This window comes from Oxyura jamaicensis, chromosome 2, assembly GCF_011077185.1.
Source record: "Oxyura jamaicensis isolate SHBP4307 breed ruddy duck chromosome 2, BPBGC_Ojam_1.0, whole genome shotgun sequence".
NCBI classification, from domain to species: domain Eukaryota; kingdom Metazoa; phylum Chordata; class Aves; order Anseriformes; family Anatidae; genus Oxyura; species Oxyura jamaicensis.
In genome coordinates, this window is record NC_048894.1 from 91860907 (window position 1) to 91882296 (window position 21390).

The 21390-nt window shown below is 39.0% G+C and overlaps 1 protein-coding gene and 1 long non-coding RNA gene across 2 annotated transcripts in view; one reads left to right on the plus strand and one right to left on the minus strand.

The window, feature by feature from the left end:
- The first annotated feature begins 898 nt into the window (after positions 1–898).
- On the plus strand, positions 899–16602 carry LOC118161817. The gene is made up of 3 exons (XR_004748180.1): positions 899–1016; positions 3533–3537; positions 16588–16602. It is a non-coding gene; the product is annotated as an uncharacterized LOC118161817 (long non-coding RNA).
- The window catches only part of CLPTM1L (CLPTM1 like), a 29094-nt gene continuing 13705 nt past the window's right edge, over positions 6002–21390 (minus strand). The window contains exons 7-17 of the mRNA XM_035317453.1: positions 21291–21385; positions 19941–20025; positions 19129–19232; positions 17835–17900; positions 16271–16321; positions 14236–14318; positions 12400–12434; positions 12046–12101; positions 11918–11962; positions 9068–9183; positions 6002–7803 (exon numbers count right to left, since the gene is read on the minus strand). Of these exons, the coding sequence (XP_035173344.1) occupies positions 7719–7803; positions 9068–9183; positions 11918–11962; positions 12046–12101; positions 12400–12434; positions 14236–14318; positions 16271–16321; positions 17835–17900; positions 19129–19232; positions 19941–20025; positions 21291–21385 (821 nt within the window). The 3' untranslated portion in view covers positions 6002–7718. The remainder of the gene's footprint in view (positions 7804–9067; positions 9184–11917; positions 11963–12045; positions 12102–12399; positions 12435–14235; positions 14319–16270; positions 16322–17834; positions 17901–19128; positions 19233–19940; positions 20026–21290; positions 21386–21390) is intronic.

The window sequence follows — 21390 nt, forward strand, 5'->3', positions numbered from 1 at the left end:
CCTTCTGGCTGATACAGCTCCTTATCTAGTTGTCAAGTATAAAGGAAGTAGTTCTAAGTTTCTTGGGGAGAGGAAAAAGAAGAGGGTGTGAGATTGTAAAAAGAAAAAAGTGGGATTAGCTATGTCAGGAAATCATACCAACTGGAAATAGAGATTGGAAGGGTGTTTTAAACCAAGACAGAAACTTTTTACAACTAAAACCTAAGAGTTTAATGAACCAAGAAATGTATAAATTTTGATTATGGAGTTGTGTCCAGTGTTATCTTGGAAGATACGATTTCCACATCAAATTTATCTGGTGCTTGAAGTTTTCATAACACCCTTCTTTATGTATTCCCTACTGTTTAGTAAGGGCTGAGGTCATTCTGCAGACAGCAGCATGTTCTCTCCCAAATACTTAGCTGTCTGTTTTCACAACAGGTCTAGGACCAGAATGTCTTTGAAACAGACAACTGTGCCTATGATCAAGTTCATTCAACCTGGTGGACAAGGAAAAAGCTCTGGACAAGCAAAGGGGAGGGATGGATGGACAGACAATATGATCACTTAAATCGTATTTCTCTAAGAAACCTTACTGAGAAAACAAAACAAAATAGAACAGAACAAAAATGAAACAAGCAGCTAGCTTGCTGGAGACATCATCTGGGAAACAGTGAAAACACTTGCAGACAGAAACCTATCAAAGGACTAACGCTTGGAGCTTAATTCTAAACAAACATCAGAAACTCAAACTCTTGATTGTGTTCTTAACAGGCTGGTATAGTTACGTGTCCCATTTGATGACTTCGCAGCATAGATATCAGGAATACAGCTTGGGATCACCTACTTCTACTTAAGAGTTCAGTTTGAAGGGATGAGCAAGTAATTTTTCCTGGCTCGATGGAAATCTCTTCTACAGTCTGTTTTCTAACACTCTTATAGATACTTCTCTGTCCATCGGTCTGTCCTGCCAACTCTGGTGTGAGTGTGAAGTGGCAAGAGGGATTTCCTATTCCTCTTTGACCTGGTGGACACCTGTGGGCAGCCCATGTGGGATCAGTTTGGGAAGGACGGCATCCTGTGGGAGGGACCCCACGGGGAGCAGGGGCAGGGAGTGGCCGTGAAGGAGCGGTGGGGGACGAAGCATAAGGGACTGACCACAGCCCCCATTCCCCTGCGCTGCTTGGTGGGAGGACATAGAAGAGGGCAGATGGGGGGAAGGTGGTTTGATTTTTGCTTTTAGTTTCTCAGTGCTTTATTCTGTTACTAATAAACTAGAAATTACGTTAATCTCCCTTATGCTGAGTCTGTTTTGCCCTTAACAGCAATGGGCAAGTCATCTCCCCTATTCTTATCTCAACTAATGAGCTTTTTTTTTTTTTTTTTAATTGCATTTTCTTTTTCTACACGTTCTTTCACGGAGGGGGAGTGAGAGAGCAGTGTGGAGGAACTCAGCTAGCCATCAGCGTGAAATCACCATTGAGAAGTTGAGAGGAAATCAATTTTCTGTGGTTCCGTCCCAATGCAATTACTGCTTTCTGAAAGCTCACACTGTGTTGACATGCCTCTGTTCATGCAGATGAGATTCCTAAGTGCTGAGAGCTTCACACAAAATCATTCCCTCTGGCAAAGATTCCTTTGGAGCCCTGGCATGGTCTATCCCGCTGCTTCCAGACTTCAACTCTTACTTGAGTGCTGAAGATGCCAGCATCATCCAACATTTGCATCCCAACTTGCTCTGCCTGAGCGCAGAATCCGTGACTGTAACATGGAAAAGGTGGAGCAGAAAATGTTTGCAAGGTTAACTCCCTAAAATTTTGATTTACTCAATACTTCACACCTCACAGGCTTATTTTTTTTACTATGTGATTGCAGAATCTGCAGTACCAAGATGTGAATTTTTTTAGTTTGTTTTTGTAAAAAAAACTCTTTGACTATCTTTTACACCTTGTAATCTGCATTTTCACCATGCAGGGGATGTTTTTCAAAGCTATTCTTTGTTTCATTTTAGTGTCCTAGAGTCATTCTGATTGAATTTTTGAGTTTGACCCTAAAAAAGAGCTGGTAATTGGCAACTTCATTAGAGAAGGCAGTATCTTTTTCACTTCTCTGCTGAATCTTTCACAGCTCAGCCCCTAATACTGCGATGCCAGGACACAGTCTCAAGAAAGATACCTAACTACGTTAACCTAGGAAAAAAATGTTGGGGAAGAGTGATCTGGAAGAAGCAAAAGACAATTCTGCTGGTAGTTGAATGTAAGAACTGTTCCTTGAATGAAAATACCTGAATGAAAGACCTGGTTTGCGTATGAACTCAATTAGCCTTTGGGAGACTTTCAAAGGCTTATTTCTTTAGAAATGCAGAGGTCAGCAGAAAAGAGCAGCTTTTAAAAACTATTGTTGCAGCATGAGAGTGGCTGTAACTGATTAACAGAAGACCCCAATCCCTTCTGAATTCCTGAGACAGACGCCCAGATCCTGAGTGAGGGATTTCCCTGGCACTCCTACTAGAGGTATTTGTAACCACTCACTTAAAAATACAGTGCAACCAAAGAACATTTTCTTCCTTTCCCGCTGTTCCATGCCCCAAAGGAGTGAATGCTTTTCTGTTCCCCTATTATAAGCAACAGCTGCTGCTTGAAATCTGAAATCTCTGAAGCAACAAGCTGAAGAGGACTGTAGTGAAGGACACAGACACTTGCAGAGTCTTGTATCTTCATGTTTGCTTTTCAAGCTGCTGTTCAGTGGTGGAGTTTGCTAGTAAGCAAACACATCCAAAATGGGTTGCTGATCCTTGCACCTTTGGGTAGATTAAAAGGATTATAAGTAGCTTACAGGAGGCTGCAGAGCAATGCTCATTGCATGCCAAGAATAATGGAGTTAAGTTCTGTGATCAGGATTTTTTTTTTCAGATTGCATGGTTCTCTGGCACTGATGTTCTGAGATCACAAAGTTTAAATCAGAGTAGGCTTGAAACAACACGAATTCCAGTTACACGTTTTTTTCTTCTATGTGTCTTTGCAGCAGCTTCTCGGATGGCAAAGTTCTCAAGCAAGGTAACGAAGAGTTTGTTGACTTCACCAAGTAGAACACTGCTTACGTCCTTCTGTTCCCACAGTCAGCACTAGGCCAATGAAACACCTTATGATGGGGACCGAACAGCAGGTGTATCAAAAGTTGAGAGTCTCACTGTGGCAAACATAAATGAAGTCCCATTGGAAAAGTAGAGGTTATATTCCTGTAGTTCCCGTGGAAGTCAGCCCAAACGAGGTATCTGTGATATCTTTGTGATGAATTTTTCCGGTGATACAGATGTTGCAGGACAGCAAGGAGACAAAGCTTCCTGTACAGCCCAGCACTGAGGGCTACACAGCACCGACTGTGCCACGACTGATGTTCTGAGGGGAGCGCAAAGCGCAGCTGCAATACAAAAGCGTATTCTCAAGGGCTCTTGCTTCAACAGCCAGGTGGTTCGCAGGGCCAGGGCATGCAAACGAACCATGGCAATGACACATCTACCTAGCTTTAGGCCACTCAGCACAGACTAAGCTAGACTTTGTTCGGGCACACTCAGAAGGACAACAAAACACCATAAAGACAACCCTGGAACAGCTCTCTGAATTTGGTAAGGATTGTGGAGCTGTGGATGACTGCAGAGAACACTGAGAAGCTGGAACACACCATACCCAAAGAGCTTGTAAGGAATTTTTTGGGTACCATACAGCAAGGCCTAAAAGGACAGGGATCTGCCAAGCAGAAAGCTGTGGAGAGAAGGGGAGAAGCTATCATATTCAGAAGTTTTATTAACAGGCAGACAACATAAGCCAAAATTCCCCCAGTGTCTGTCTTTTAAATCTAAAGCATTTTATCCCCTTTTAAGAGGTATACTCATCAAGGTTGAGGGATAAGTTTAAAAAAAGACAATGCACAGCATTGGGGTACCCAGTGTTAAAAACAGCAGTAAGAAACATGAAAACTGCATAAAGAATAACTGGAGCAAACTGATTAGCTCCAGAATATCCTCAAGCACCAGCAGTGGTATGAAGGGAATGAAGACACAGACCCCAGGACAGTTGAGGCATGGAAGCCCTTTATTGTTCCACTGCCAGATCTTATATATCCTTCTGAGCCAGCCCCACATGCCGCATGAGGCTAGCAGGCACGGTTACAGGCTTCCGATTGATGCATTCCCTTCGATCACATGTAGGTCATGCGGCTCCCTATAGGCTCCTCCCAGCCTAGAAACTTCTTCAGACTGCAGCCTGCCTGCCACCCTATGCCCTTCTAGTCACCCTTACTGCACCGCTGCATCAATCAATTCTAGTTTATTACCACACCAGTCACCCACAGTGGTATTTAATATGGGTGAATGAAAGGTGGGAGTGATCACAGTACCCCTCTCTGTACTATGAGCACATAGAATATCCTGAGTTGGAAGGGACCCAAAAGGATCATTGAGTCCAACTCCAGGCACAGGTCTACCCAAAATTTTAGACCACGTGACTTAGTGCACAGTCCAAACGCTTCTTAAATTCAGACAGGCTGGGTGCAGTGACTTCTTCCCTGGGGAGCCTGTTCCAGTGTGCAACCACCCTCTCGGTGAAGAACCTCCTCCTGATGTCCAGACCGTAACCACTGGAACCTGGCCTTGATCCTCACAGATACAGGGCAAACTTCTCCCTGGTGTAGGAGGTGAAGTAGTCAGATTGCCATTGGGCATCTGGGAAAGCTGGGCGCTCTCTGGGTTTATTTCTCAGCTCCTAGACCTAGATCAGTTCACTCACAGGACTTTACACAGGGTCACCACAAAAACCTGATGAGTCTGCAAGGGAAGAAAAGATGCCGTGCTCGCACAGCATCCTCCTTGTACTGTATCCTCTTAAGGTGCCTTCCCACCTGAATTAGCCTAGTCTCATGATACTGAGAACCAGTATGCTGTAATATAAAGAGAACCAGCATTACTAGTAAACACATTTCACTTAATCAAAATCATGAGATTTATCATCTGATGGGAAAAAAAATGGAGAATGTGATGCTTAAAAGCAAACAAACTCTACAGAATTATCTGTCAATGCTGCTGGCACTGAGGTATAAAAGCTGGAGCTGACAGCTCTTTAGAGAATAATGCTTGCTACGTTACTGTATGCTATGAAGTACTGTGCAACACTGTCTTCCAGAAGCACGATTTTCTCAATAAACTCTTAAACAAAACAAAAAACTAAACCACTCATCTTACAATTCCCAAACTTATTAGATGCCTAATGAAGATAAGAATGTGAGATGGTCAACTAACTACTTACCACTGTGAATCCTGAAAGTGTTTATCTTGAACTCTTCAACAGGTAAGACTGATAATTCAGCATAAGCTGCCATACATTCAATGAAAATTTACATGAGAAGTTTTTCTTCTGCCTTAACCACATATGGAACCCCATTTTTGTTTTAAGCTGACAATTTCCACAACTAGAGTTAAAACATTTTGTGTAGTATCTCCAAAGTCATACTACTTACACAGTTTTCACCGATTTTCCAGCAATAAAAGATAACTCTCACTTCCATATGCCAAGTCTTTTATTTGGAAATGGAATGCATAAAATGAAAAAGGAAAGTCTCATTCATTTTAAAGATTTAAAATTTTATATTCTTTATGACTACTGTATGGAATATTATGAAGTTTGTCACCAGAAATGCACGACAGAAGATCAATAAACTCACCGTATGTAAAGTTGCAAGAGTCATTTTTCAACAGCTACATAAAAAAATAAATGCTGAAACATCAGAAATACCTGAATATGGTATTCTGGACTTTTAAAAGCCACTCTAGAAGAACTGAAGACTTAATTGTTTTGAAATGGCACAAAAAAGGGAATGTGCCAGAGGCATCATTTGTATCAAGAAAAAATTTCACACTTGTTTAATTACTATTATGAAATATGAGTCCCAGAATAACTTGCTTAACAGCAAAGACCTTCTTCCAAACAAATCCAAAAAAGGTACGAGATAGAGCAAATACAACCCCAGCTTTGCATAGACTTATGCATGTTTAATGTTAACATCAATGGATCTACAGTCCTCCTTATTTACAATTAACAACGTAAAGAGACCTTAAGATAAACAGGAGTTAAATATTGACTTCAAGACTCCCTCCCATTGCCAGCAGCATGTAAGAAGGACTTCAGGATAAGACAGACTATAGTCTGGGACTTCTTGAAGTTAGGCGCACTTCCGTATCTTTTGGGGACTCAAGTATGTTCAGACTTCTTCAGCATCAGAACTGGATAAAATCTACTTCATAAAATAGAGACTACAGGAGTAGATCTGTGTTCTTTGAAGTTATTGAATTAATATTTTCAATCAATGGCAAATTGAAGTTAAATAGCTTTGCACAAATAGAGTGCAATTTAATGAAGAAGCTTAAAAATCATTAGGATTAACCTGCAAACTTATTGACCAAACCAAAACTAGAATTATGAACTAGAATTCTGCCTTTTGGATTTTTCTTTCCTTTTTTTTTGAATCACATTGTATTTGCTGTTGAATGTATTACATATTTCACTTGCTGTCGTTAAGAAAGGTGCTTTTTAGAAACAGCCATTGTTTCTAGACATACCTGTGAAGTTTGGTTTAACAACTCAACTTCAACCTGATTATTTGGACTAATTTGATAGAAATAGATGAAGATACCTCCCTTAGTGACCTGTTCTCATGGAACATGGGTTTTTAATTGTTTGAAAGGAAGATACCTGTTCTTTACCAGGCTCTTTTCTTCTGCTTCCAGTTAGTTTGTTGAACTTGTATTTGAGAAAAGCCATTGCACTCGAATGATGTGTTTCATTGTTTAAATAGAATAGAGAGAAGAGAAGGACTAAGGAAGTATTCCACTGGAAGCCTGAATGAATTGGCCTATGAAGTCACTGGGATACCACATCATGAAGAATTTAAGATGTGTTAAGAGACTTTCCTAGCACATAACAATGATTTGCGTTACATGAATACCTGCTATGCCAAGAAATCATAAGGTTTGTCAACAATGCAGGAGTTACATAAACTTGGATACATATTGAAAGAAATCATGTTGTAGTTTTTTCACATCTTCGTTCTGCTTAAGACAACTGATGCCCTCTGCCATGTAGTGGGCTAAGGGCATGGCCACAATTTGAATTTTAACAATCCCATCTGTCTCATCGTTATTTCCAACAAAATTATCTTTAAGCTATGAACTTCTATCAAATGTCCACATACAACTTTTACAATAGCTTCAAGGATTTCCATTCTCAAACTAGAAAGAATTGTAATTAGTGTCCAGTCCAGTAATTATACACTTTGACAGCTTCCAGTTTGGCAGTAATGCTTGACTTTGCTGCAACACACTGGCTTGTTTTTTCACTTTCCATAGTGGCATGGCACCACACTTCCACTTACCAAGTTGCCTCAAAAACATAGATTTGGATATTAATTACAATGGTCTAGACACTTAAGGTTTTTCACTGAAGAGAAGCTTAAATGCAGGAAGATTATCTAATGACATCTGGCAGACCGTGGACCTTGTGAGGACAAAACAGGATCTTGAAATAGGAGGATATCAAAACTAGATTTTGGCAATATAGAAGATGTATAGTCCATGTAGTTCTGTCATAAGCTTTAAAAATACTCTTATTAAATAAGTTTTTCCTTCCTTAGACCAGATAATACACGTAACCAGTAGAAGTCCAGGGGTCAGAATATTCTTCAAACCTTAATTATTCTCTATGAGCTTTTTTTTTTGGCTTTTCTTCATAAGATTCTCCATACTCATTCACTCTGCTCTTATCCACAGGATAAAGCCTGGCAGGAAAAAAAAAAAAAGATTGGTTACACATAATATTATCTGCTACCAGCGGGATATTTAAGCAGTTCTGCACTACTTAATTTTAAAAGGGAATTGCTTTCTTACTGTATTCTATTTTCATTTGTGACCTAAAAACAAGACAGTCTTAGAGACTAGCTACAGACATGCAAGCTTCTTCATACTAAGATGTAACCAGTTGTCTTGTAAAAAGACCTCATGATTGCTTCCCTAAAGCTTGGCTGGAGTGTTAAGCAATCCAGGATGCTTCTCCAACTTGAATTCAGGTTATAGTCCCTATCAGAAGTTGTGCTCTTATTTTATTTTTTATTTTAGAAAAAATACCTTGGAAGAAGACCTATTTTACTACTTTTATGTGCAATCACGTAAACCTAAAAGTGAAGTTCACATTTAGCATTCTGGTATAATGTGAACTTAGCTCAGAATTCTTGTTAGCTCAGAGAAATAATTGTTCTTGGGAACAAGAATACACTTTCTGTAGCTTAACTTGTGAATAATATTTCAATGACTACTGCGTATAGCCTTCTTCCCCATCCGAATTTACTTAACGAATCAGAAATTTGACAGGTATTGAACTCACAAGAGAACCTGTTAGCTTGCAAACTTTGCTTGGAAACTAGATGAAGAAAGCAAAGCAGGGCAATTCCTCACCAAAAAAACATCCTTCACTAGCATCTCGCAACTTGGGAAGTGTGCCTCAGATACAGTAGACAAGTGGACCCTTGGTGAGGGTTAGAAACCCAGAACTTCTAAGCAGGTTTGTGAATACAATCTTAAGAATTGCTTTCCTCTGTCTTACTTCAGGCCTTCATTTCACAGGTTATTTATTTTTACTTTTTCTTTTCCTTTTTTTTTTTTCCCCAATTGGCAAACTATCTACTCCAAAGGAGGGTTGCTGTTATGGGGAGCAGGGGGGAAAAGGGGGAAAAGAAAAGATTTCTGTAAGTTCTGTGAGAAGAGGAATTTCTTACTTGACTACTTTCTTAGCATGCTAAAAAGGGTCCAGAAATACCATCAGTTATGGGAAGATGCTTTTGCTCCTCTTATTTTATTGAGTATTCTTTTCAGGCTCCCTTGCTCTACACTCCCATTTCCTTGGCATATGCTCAACTACCATTATCCAGACCATAGTCTACACTAAAAATTCTATCCCAAATGATTTTTTTAGTTCTTCTACCATTAAGACTGTAACCACCTACAGTGTTGAAAAAAAACTCTTATGAATATTAAAGAAAGGCATACCATCTTTGGTAAAGATAGACCAGGAACACAACATCATCTCTAAAGCACGCCAGCCTATGAGACGTTGGCATTGTGATGATAAAAGCAAATATATCATCAATAAAGGTGTTGAATGCCTACAAATAAAACAAAAGAACATTTTAATAGGCTGTGAAGAAATTAAATTATCTGTTCTACAAAGCTGTAAGAAACAGGCTTCCTAGCATTTTTCAGTAGGTACACAGACTATTTTATATTTATAAAGATATTTGAGGGTTTTGCTGGAAAACTAACTTGCAAACTTTAAAGTGCTTTCCTTTAATGAAGGCCATACTGTCATATCCAGAGCACACCACTATTGTTACAAGTAAAAAGGAATTATGCCTACTTCAGGTAAGTGAGAGTACTACTAAGTGAAGGGAAAAATACGGATTTGACTCCAGTGAAATCTTTAAAAGAAACCGACAAAAAGCCTTTATGCAAATGATTTAAGATTTACAAAATGTCATAGGTTACCTCCATTTTCTGTGGGGAAATTTAAATTTGTGTAAAAACTTACTCATTTACTGTTCTTAAGAACATTAACTTGTCAGCCTTGAGGAGATTTTAAAACATTCCCAGCGCTCTCCTGGTAGCAATCATCCACCCCTTATCTGAGATGTAATTTTCTACACCATTTCCACTCAGCTAGGCATACTCTAGGCTCTTATTTCTGAAGCAATTATGAAATATTTTCTCACTGCTTTTTCCGGAGTGAGAAAGTTTAAATTCACAGTCATTTGCTGGGAAAGCAGTGCAGAGGCTCTGAGCATGCAAAGATAACAATATTTTGACAGAGAAGGTAAGTGAAATAAAGAGTAGGGCAACTCCTCTGGATTGGTTTCTAGTCTACAAGGAAGGCTAGAAGTCAGTTCTTACAGCGTACCAGTTCCAGTACTCATCAGACGGTTCAATAACCTGATTCAACTCATTAAAAACATTGGGAAAAAAAGTTCAGCAAAGAATGTTCACTGTTGGGATAGCAAAGAATTCATTACTCGAGTCAGTCATAGGGCTTCTCCTTTCACTGTTAGCAAGCTGTTACTCTGGCTTCACTGTACATGAATCCATGCCACAAGAAGGGAAGAAAATCATGTATTCTCTAACCAGAAAAGGATTTGCTCCTGAAAATAAACTCATGTCTGTATGAAGAAACAAAGCATTAACGGTCAAACACTAGGGTGTTTGACAGGAAAATGTTGTGATTAGATACAACAGGAAAGTTGCCTCTGACAAGTCAAAACAAATTCATCAATCTAAAGCGATCAAATAATATGGATGGCACTTCTCAAGTCTGTGCAAAGATTTATAGTGGAAAAAAAAAACTTGGCAAGTTGGAAAAGTAGGCCTTTCCAAGTTAGTGATCTGACCATGATGAAAGGAAGAGAAAGCTAAAGCCATGCTCCTTCAGGCATTAGGCCGTCCTCAAAAGCCACTGAAACTGAATACATCAAGGCAGCTCATCGAACAGTAGTTAGTCTATCTAGTTTTCTTTTGAGATTACTTCATTTAAAGGTACACATCATATACAGGGCATAAACCTAAAGACCACAGAAAATGAAAATTTAGGATGATTTTCATTTTTGCCAAAGTCTTATAACAAAAAAAAAAAAGTCTGAATTAGGGAAAAAAATGCTCTTATTTCAAAAACAAAAACAAACAAACTAAACCAACCAAACAAAAACAAACACAAAAACCCAAATAGAAAAAAAAACACAAACAAAAAAAAACCACCACCAAAAATCCCAGGAAAGTCTTCAGACTATTCTTTCTAAAGGAAAGGAAAGTGCAGAAGAGGGCAAAGAACTTTAAATGTCCACTAGGAAAAAGCAAAATACCCTCTCCAAAGCCCAAGAAGTTGAATATAATTGAAAACATCGTACACTTTTTTCTACACACAAAAGCTCTTGTTGTGGATAGCTTCTGGCATCTTCTAATGGGAACCATAAACACTCTGTAAGAAAAGGCTGTTCAGCAAGAACATTCTGCTTTGAAGGCAGTTGCCCGTTGCTCAAACACTATCCTTTTGTTACCTATTTAGCCGCTGATGCCTCTGCTCAGTCACTGTATTTTGTTGCCAATGCAGTTTTGTGAAATTACTTCACTAATGTACCTTTTACTCCCCTTTATTAAGAGACATGCTAATTTGCCTAGTATCTGTCTAAAAAATAGATGTTTATTTCCACACTGAATACCATTTAGTCGCTATTTTGCTATCAGCTCTATTTCAGTCTGTTTTTCTTAGATGCCTCATTATTCCTTAGAAATATTAAGGCATCAGAAATTTGGTCTATTGCTGGAGGCTCACGGAAATGGAAAAGCTATGAAAGGTACTTCATTTTATTTCTTTTGCCTCAGATTATCTGTTCAGAACAGGACACTGTCCAGAGCAGCTTTTAACACTTTCTTTTAAAGTACTTATGTTCTGGAGAATTGCAATACATTGGCACAAATGTGTACATTACTCCTGTCTCTGGTAGCTCCTGGAGCCTGCCAAAATAAGGTTTCTTAGCGGTCCTGTTGGTTTGTTGAGAACTATGCTTTGTGGCTATAACCCCTCTTTTCATGTAATAATGTATTAAATTGAGACATCCTACATCCTAGGTTGGATGAGATTCTCATTATATGGAAGTCATTATGTAAAACGGAAATTGTTGTGTTTTTATCTTTTAAGGGCAGTTGCAAAAGAAACATTGTTTTTACAGGCAGTTTAGTCCTTAATACAAGAAGAAAAGCACTCACAGCCTTAAGCTGTGTATTACTAAGCTGATCCACACAAAAGAATTATTACCAAAGTGACAGCAACAGTCTTCAAATTAGAGCTTTACTTACTTTGTATGTGAAAGCCTTCCATGGTAAGTGTGCAACAGATTTCATCTAGGTTCAGAAAAATATCAGTTAGTAATAAAGTCTGGACAGAGAGACTAGAAAAGTTGTCTTTTATCACTTTTCTATCTCACCTTGTAATTTACAAACAGCTGGGGCAGCATAAAGAGGAATCCAAAAGCATACACTCCTAAAGATAAAATACGGAAAATTTTACGGACGCATAACAGAAGCACACCATGCAACTATGCTTTCACAGTTAGAGAATTACACATAATCCTAAACAGAAGATGGGTCTAAATCCTGCTGTTTCAATTTTTCTTGGCTCTTCTCCCTTTCTCAATCACTGTGATAATTTTGGAACCTACAATCAAGTTATTGTTGTACTGCATTACATTGATCTAGCTGTTATCAGTGACTTTCTATCTTTGAGTCTTGGTGTCCATTTGAAGAAATACAAATAGTAAAAAAAGTAAGAAGGGACTCACCGTTGACAAAGCTGTTAATCAACCAGGAATACCAGCTACAAACAAGAAAGGCAGCCCAGTTACTTTTTCACCTCAACCAAAAATATATAGCTGTCATACACCCTCTACAGGGCAGTATGCTGACTACTCCAAGAAATGGCTACATTGTGGATTACTTTATGCATGACCTCACTCCTCCCTTTGTTAGAAAGGGCTCCAGAGAAGCTGCTAACAGTTAAGAGGTGGATGATTATCAGTGCATCCAACAGTTCCGGAGAGCTTTATCAACTGCTTTTTATACTTTTTCAGAAAGTGGTATGACTTCTGCATGCAAATTGTCATCAGGTAATGTTGTGCACTGAATGCTGTCTATACTGATAGCATTATATTCTAAGTAAAGACACATGACATGTGAAGACACACAACACTGTAAGGAATTAAATTTCTGACAACAAATATTGTTCAGGGCAAACCACTATAGCAAGCACTTAAATAGTAATAATAAAAAGAACGTAAATGCAAGAAAAGTACATTTTTCTCTCCTTAAATCTAAGAACCCCTCTCCCCAGATGTTCAACAAGGACAACCTTAGCTCCATCGTTAGTAGTGTTACAGACGGTCCAGATGGCCTGAATTCCCTACTTCTGCTTGCAATAGTAAGAACAGCTAATAACCGTGATGCTCAGATTATATTATTTAAAATAAAACTTGCATTGCTACGCTACTGACTTGCTAATAGCAACCTTACAGCCGTAGCAGCATTTCACTAATTCACAAGCATCTACAAAATACATTAGAAAATGCCTAGAAGATTAAAGGATAATCCGCTGTTAAGATTATCTGTTCCATCACATTTCCTTACAGAGAGATTTAACAGTGATAAACATTCTATGACTTGTTTCCACTTCAAGCTACAGCTCCCAGAACACTGGGCATATAGCGTTTTGCAGTACTGAATGAAATTAAGAATTTTGCAAGAGAACAGAATTTTCAAATGGTGTATATTTGTCAACTTCTGAGACAAGAGCTTACTGAAAAAGCTATTTTGCTAATAGCCTGGAAATTGCCCCAGTTTCTAGTACAAGCGCTACAGCCCATGTAGAGAGCAACAGTTCTTTCTTGCTTTTTTAAGGTACTGCTTCTCCCTCTCATCTCTTCTGGGCCTAGAGACTCTGAAAAATATGCCTACACAGCCATCACCATGCTAGTGTGTGCAGATTTTTTTTGAAACAAAGTTTCATGGCTACTTACTGGTCCGTATCTCTCCACTACAAAATGAACTAGCTATATTGTTTTGAGTGAAAGCGGACAGGAGTTTCACCTTTTCCTGAAATATGGCATCTTCAGTGTTGTAGCACAGTAAACCCATGGCTCTGAGGGAGCACAGGTTCCTTTTTTAAAAATGCTTTAGTTTGCCATCCTTCCCATCATATTTATGAACAGAAGAATCCCTTGCAAATAGTTTTGGTACAGTTTTTACTTCTCTCCATTACTGGAAAGGTTCAACCACCGCACACTTCTCTCTCCTGTTCTTTGAACATTACTGGTGGCCTTCTTCTTCCTCTTCTGATTGACAGCTTAATCTTGTATGCAAGTTATTGAATACTACAGTAACAGCAGATTGGTTTTGAAGAAGCACAACCCGTTTCATAGCTTGAAACAGTTTGTAGCTTACAGGATGTTAAAAGACAGCTAGATTTTAAAGCTTGAGATCCTATACAATTTTTCAGTTCCTAGCTTAGAAATCACACAAACAGAAGTAACAGATTTCTGCATCCCACCATCTCCAATTAATTAATACAGAAAAAATGGGGAATGTTTCTATCTTGTATAAGACTGTTTAGAGATTTACAGTACCTTTTGTATTTGACATTCAGCAAGGAGTAACCTGCACCTCCAATACACAGTGGATAGAGCAAATATGACAAGTACTTCATAGCCTAATAAACAAAGGAAATAGTCTGTTAGTTCACATTACATACAGAGTAGATCTCTCATAGCCTCAACTGGAGGACAGCTACATATTGTTTTCCCCTGAAAATCTTTTCATATTTTTAAATGCCTATTATTTCCACTATGCTTCTATTTCAAGAGATGGTGGAAATTTCAACGCTCAGCTCAGACCACGAAGGACCTTGGAGCATAAGCTGCAAGAGGCAGTACGAAGATCAGTGTAAGAGTAGCTTACACTGTGTGTTAATAACACACTGTGTGTAAGACCAGTGTAAGAGTAGCTTAACACCAGTATTGCTACCTATGTTCAACTCATTCCACCACCTTAAGTACAAATACTGATTTTCAAAACTGTAATGAAAATACAAAAATGTAAGATACTTCTTACTGTAAGATACTTCTCTTCAGATAAGTCACTTACAATTCTGTTTCTCAGAGAAATGTTTCAACCAAATTCCAGCTTCAAATACAAAAGTTATTCAAAATTTCTGGTCCTTGTTATGAATGTACCAATATCTGTATCTGAAGCATAGATCCAACTAACGCCATAACAACTTCTAAGTCTTTCCAGCACACACACAAAAAAAATGGCATTCCTTAAATCTGTGTAATTTTGACAAACCAGAGGGAAGGGATGCCATTCAGAGGGACCTGGACAGACTTGAGAGGTGGGCCTGGACAAACCTCATGAGGTTCAACAAGGCCAAGTGCAAGGTCCTGCATCTGGATTGGGGCACTCCCAAGCACAAACACAGGCTGGGTGGAGAATGGATTGAGAGCAGCTCTGAGGAGAGGGACCTGGGGGTGTTGGTTGACGAGAAGCTCAACATGGGCCGGCAATGGGCACTTGCAGCCCAGAAAGCCAAACATACCCTGGGCTACACTGACCCCAGCTGGAGCACTGCATTCAGCCTTGGGACACCCACCCAGCACAAGAAGGATGTGGAAGTATTAGAACAAGTCCAGAGCAGGGCCACAAAGATGATCAGGGAGCTGGAGCACTTCTCTTACAAAGGGAGGCTGAGGGAGTTGGGGTTGTTCAGCCTGGAGAAGAGAAGGCTTTGGGGAGACCTTACAGCAGCCTTCCAGTGCCTAAAGGGGGCCTACAGGAAGCTGGGGATGGACTGCATCAGGGAATGCAGTGATAGGACAAGGGGGAATTGCTTTAAACTAAGAGAGGGTAGGTTTAGATTAGACACTACAAATAAAGTCTTTCCCATGAGGGTGGTAAGGCACTGGCACAGGTGAAGAGAAGCTGTGGATGCCCCATCCCTGAAAATGCTCAAGAATTGGCTGGATGGGGCTTTGGGCAAGGTCCCTGTCCATGGCAGGGGAGTTGGAATTAGATGGTGTTTAAGGTCCCTTCCAACTCAAACCATTTCGTGATTCATCAAATAGTTCTGTGACTTCTTTCTCCGCTATCAATTGACCATGTTGTCTGTTCCATCAAGATGAAAAATTAAAACATTATATATACACTTGATACGATTGGTCAAGATATGACTTGCCCAGTCTGTAGGCAGGTCCATGTACAAACTGTACCTGACTACCATGAAGCTTGCAAGAAGTCCAGCAACTTAAAAATAACACACAGAAGGCCAAAAAGGACTTAAAAACAAATTTCCAATGCCTGCCTCCCCTCCATCTCGATTTGTAAAGTTAATAGATGATGTCAAACAGAACTCAAAAGTGCAGGCAATCCCAGAAAAACTAAAGAAATTCTTCACATCTGTCTTCAAGACACATTTCTTCATATATGACATAACCAAATATTAATCTAAAATAATAAAGAGAAGTCATAGTGAAAAGTGTAGTTTTTTTTTTTGTTTTGTTTTGTTTTCAAGAGCCAAGGAGATCAGATGAATAAGGAACAAAATAAGTCAATCAGAAGACCATATACATAGACTTTATAGATCAGAATTCCAGGATTCCCTCTTACCTGGGCATCATATTCTTCAGTTTTCTTCTCAGAGTCATTGTATGTACCAAACTGCAACACACATAAAATGTATAATTAAGTCAGAGCTGGGGGAAAAAAAGCATCTAAGCATTTGCTGTTTGACTCCCTAAGTGGAGATTTGTATGGCAAACTGAACTGCTTAGGCAGTCCAAGGAACAGGAATAGTTCAAAGATCTCATCGGTTCTTCTATATAACCGAGTCACACAAACGTCCCGTGCAGCCTGCTAAATACACGGTAGCCAAGAAGTTTAATATTTTCCTTCATATTTTACAACAAACATCCAGGTCTTTTTAGCTTAGGAAAATGGTGGTGACACAGATGTGACAAAACCAGAGCCACATCATGAAGAATTTGGAAGTTGAAGGAAGCAACTGGTAAAAGTTACAATCATTCCATGCATGAAGACACCAGTTATGGATTATCTCCACTTCAATTCCACCTTCAACTACCGATTTACTAATTGTCTCCTCAGAGGTTAAAAAAGAATTTAACATTTTTTTAAAGCAGCATTTTGATCAAAATTACAAGAGTCCAACAATACTGTTTTTGAAAACACTGCTCACCATCTTTTAGGTAAAGGATCAGCATTCAGCAAGTGCCAAGGTAGCTTGCAAAGTGCAACTACTGTGAAAATATTGCATCTTAAAAGAAAAATATCTGATGAATTGGACTTTCTTTTCCTGCAAGTTTTTGTGTTTTGAGCATGCAGATGCTTTTAAATTTTAGTGTGACTGTTAACTAATTTCTGTTTCCAGACTGAAGTAATATTGTTCTTAATGACCTAGATAGGCAATTCAACAGTGTTCTTGTAGTCTTATAAAAAATGTTGAAGTCTTATAAAAAAATACATTTCCTTGAACAGGAACAAGGAGCAACCAGAGCTACCAGCTGCTTAAGATGTACAGATGTCAAACAGCACAGAACTCTGTTCTTCTTATAAAATAAGCACTGAAGATTGTACAATTGTTTTTAATGTAAACAAGCAAAACAAAAAACAAGGAACTGTTATAATCTGCATTAATTTCAATCCCTTGCTACCACAGCATGTCCTGCAAACAGTCTTTGGACTTAAACTATTGCCCAGAGGATTTGTAGAAGACTGCCGCATCCCCTGAACATGTCACAACATTCATTAGCTCCACAATGGAGAAGTTATGCCTACAGCTTCATGGAAAATTCAGTTCCTTAGTTCAACTCACAGTATCAGTCACTGAGTGCCTTTCCAACACAGTGGTAGTAGCACAGGTCTATCTGTCAAGATCTAGCAGGACCAACAGAGGAATTCTGAGATTTCTCAGATCACAGATACATACAAATTGCTGCTGCTTCTACAGAATTGATCACAGAAATTCCTAAGTTTGAAACTATTCACCCAGTTTTTGTATTAAGCTATCCATAAAGAGAAGATTTACACTGGAAGCTTAACCAGTTTTTAAAATCTTCACATCACTGAAAGCCAAGCTGCACAGTACAGCACTCTACAGTAGCTACTGTAAGAGGCAGAAATCTCAACAATGGTAACTGTTAAACCAACAACGTACCTGAATTTTGGGCCATATGCCTTGCCACTTCACTGTCATTTTCAAAGCCTTCTTCACTTTCCAGAGCTGTGATTAACAAAAACAAAATGTATACGTAAAGAATTACCCAAAGGAAATTCTTATGCAAGATTCATAAAATCAGAACCAAAACCCTAGAATATCTATTTTAACCACCCTGCGTGTATAAAGCAGCAACAGCCCGATTGCAGCACTGTCTGCATGTCAACACAAACCACATGCTGTGCCACCAGACAAGTACGATATTGAGGAACTGCACTATTAAGTCCCCACATCAACTGAGGTACTGTAAGTGAAATAACAGAGTCCTTCCCTGACACCTGGACTGCGGTGGGAGTCAGCTGCTCTCAGCATGCACCTTAGGGCAGGTGATTGGAGAACCCTCCAGTAACCACCTGCCAAGTAATTTTTTTTACGTAGCATCACTGTTTATAGTTTTTGCAAAAGCTTATTTTGTTTTATACAGTAAGTTTTAAGGGTCACCATGTGGCTTTGTATTCAACAATTTAATCACTATCTAAAAATTCGGGACTGTTTTGTGTTCACAGGGGCTATCTGCAACTACAACAGATGTGTAGCCGAAAAGTCCACGTGAGCGCCCCAAATTTATTTTTAAATACTGAGAAATAATTAGATCTTCAAGCAGCGTAGGCAGAGAGGTCTTCCCTTCCTTACTGCTGACTTTGTGCCTCACTGCACATAGGCAGGCTCCTAAGCAGTATCTGCAGCCCACTGACTGGACACGGCCTGCCAGAATAGCGAACGCAGCCATCAGGCCCTCCCTCTTCCTCTTTCCCCAAGCACCTCAGGCATGGCCAGGGAGAAAATTGCAGACCTGCAGCGCTGTCTGATGGCACACGGCCTGCTCTTTGACAAATGATTTTGGGAAAGGTTGCTGACACAAACCTTTCACATGTCTAAACGTGCCTGGTCACAAGTGATGCGTATCAGCTGATGTGACAGGAAGGAACCTCAGCACAGCTCTGTGCTTGGTTTCCACCATACCAGCTGACCCATCCCAGAAAAACCTGATTTCCAGCTTAATCATTTGATAAAGGGACACTGACTCCTCCCTCTACCACTGAAAGCCACCTGAACAGTGCTGCTAAGACACCATACTACAGCAGCGTTTTAACGTTAACTACTTCAGCATTCCTTTCCTACAACAAGCCGTGAAATACTCTGCTAAACAATACCAGAATAGCAGAAGACTCCAGACCAGTGGTGGATGATACTGAGAATATTGCTACTTGGCTCTAGAGCTGTAACAACTCACCTCAATCACGGCACCAATGCCTGCTGGGATCAGTACCAATAAACTTGTCTGTTCATCCAAAAGGAAAAGAAATATTACTACAGTACTAAAGCATCGCCAAAGCACTAGATTGGGAGGGAAAAAAAAAAGGATTATTAATATTTAAATGAACAGTTGATGACAGATGACTGTTGGCCTATTTACTGTAATTCTGTCCTAAGCAGTTTAAGCATGAACTTCTACTGGAAAGCTGAAGAGCTACAACACACTCAAACATCAACAATTACACTGCACTATTTCAGAGCAATTCCCTGTCACAGTTTTCATGTAGGGCAAGAGACATACAGAAGGGTGACTAACGTTTGGTAATGAGAGAATGGAACCACCAATTACTGAAGACTGAAAGACTGACACTTTGCTAGTAAGATTAGAAACCCCTTTGTCACTCAGTGTTTCCGATTAGACTTTACTCACTTATTTAACTGGCATTTAAAACTTAAATCTGAAATTCTCTGGTAGTTACTACAAGGAACACACAGGACTTGCAGGACAAAATTATGCGTGACAGCACATTCTCTCCACCCACAGGAAATTTCCCCTCTCCTCATTCTTTTCTTAAAGCATTTTTCTGTTCCTTCAGCAAGGGAAATATGGTAACTGACTTAATTTTAAACTTATTCTCTATTGCAAGACAGTCAAACCTTGGAAGTGTTACTTGAGCATCACACTAACAAAGTTGGAACCAGCCTGCTAGCCATTGCCTTTTCATACATAAAACGAGTAAGAATAAAAACACACAGTACACACATAACACTGTGCACGCTGGGCCATACCTGCTTTTGTAGACATCCCAATCATGCTCCTCTTTTTCTTCCAATAACTGATGTCATTTTTGAATGCAAGGAAGTCAAAGAGAAGCTGCAAATAGCAAGAAGAATTCTCATTTGCTGAAAACAGGCAGTAATAGACTGTCAGCTGAACTGTTAAAAATGTTAATCTTAAAATTTAAGATAGCCCCAAAAAAGAAATAAATACTACTACAAATAAAGGCTTAAAAAGAAAAATTGTTTTAAAAGCCCAAAGCTCCAAAAGCACTCTAAAAAGACACGAGGAAGTGCATGTACTGCTACTACTACAATGCTGCACCCTGTAAGGAAAGTTATGTGACAGTATGGACCACTCAGTGGTCCATCTGTCAAGTCCATGTCTGTCCAATTTAGAGACAAGGATATCATGGGGGACAGTGTCAAATACTTTGCACAAATCTATTCACTGACTTAAAAAAAAAAAAAAAAGGCATCACAGATTCAAGAAATTCTCAGGTCAGTGAACTTTAAAGAAAAAGCTTTTTTTTTTTAATTGGGTAAATATACACAAAATTAAAAAAAAAATCAGAAAAAAAAATAGTCCCAAACTACAGATACGTTACAATCTGATAACAGAGAAAAAAAAGAATATGGCTAGGAAACATACGACTTTCCAACCAAATTAATTTTATGTAATGAGAATATATAGAAAAATAACATGCCCAGCAAATTCTCATCTCTCACAGATGATTGGAATTGTATTCCACATAACTGTAGATGACAAAAATATTTAAAGTAAAACAATGAGGTCTAAAAAAATTGTTAACTGTCACAAAGAGTCACATTAAACCAACACACTCACAATGTCAATAGCAAAGGACACAGCAAGAAGAAATACCTATTTCTAGAACTGCAAGCTCCACGATTTACAGCAGTAAATTTGTTAAGTAATCATTGATCTAAATTTCTGCTGGGGTTTGAAGTCAGATTCAAACCCAACTATGGGTTTTGCATCTATGCAGCTGCAGTGGTACACCTTTGTGAGAACTCTGCAGAAAGCTTGAACCACTGTTAACAGGTGATTAATTCTTAGGTCTCCAGTTGAACCCCAGCTAAAAGAAGTGATAATAAAATTAAAAGTTTTATATTTCAGTCAAGACTGTTAGTTTATGCCTAGCTATCTCATATTCCTATTTTCTATGAGTTTTTTGTATTACTGGAAATAACAGCTGACTTGCACCAGACACCACTTCTATTGCTCTACTGAAATTACAATTTTTAAGAACAGTTCTCAATAAATGAAAGAGCTGAAGTCCAAACACTTTTTTTTTTTTTTAATATGCTATCATATCTAAAATCCCAAGTTTTTCCACTTACATGGAATGCTGCTACGAAAAATGTCAAAGCCAGAAAGTAGAGGTTAGTATCAACAAAAATTCCTTTTACTTCATCTGCATCCTTTTCTGAAAACCCTAAG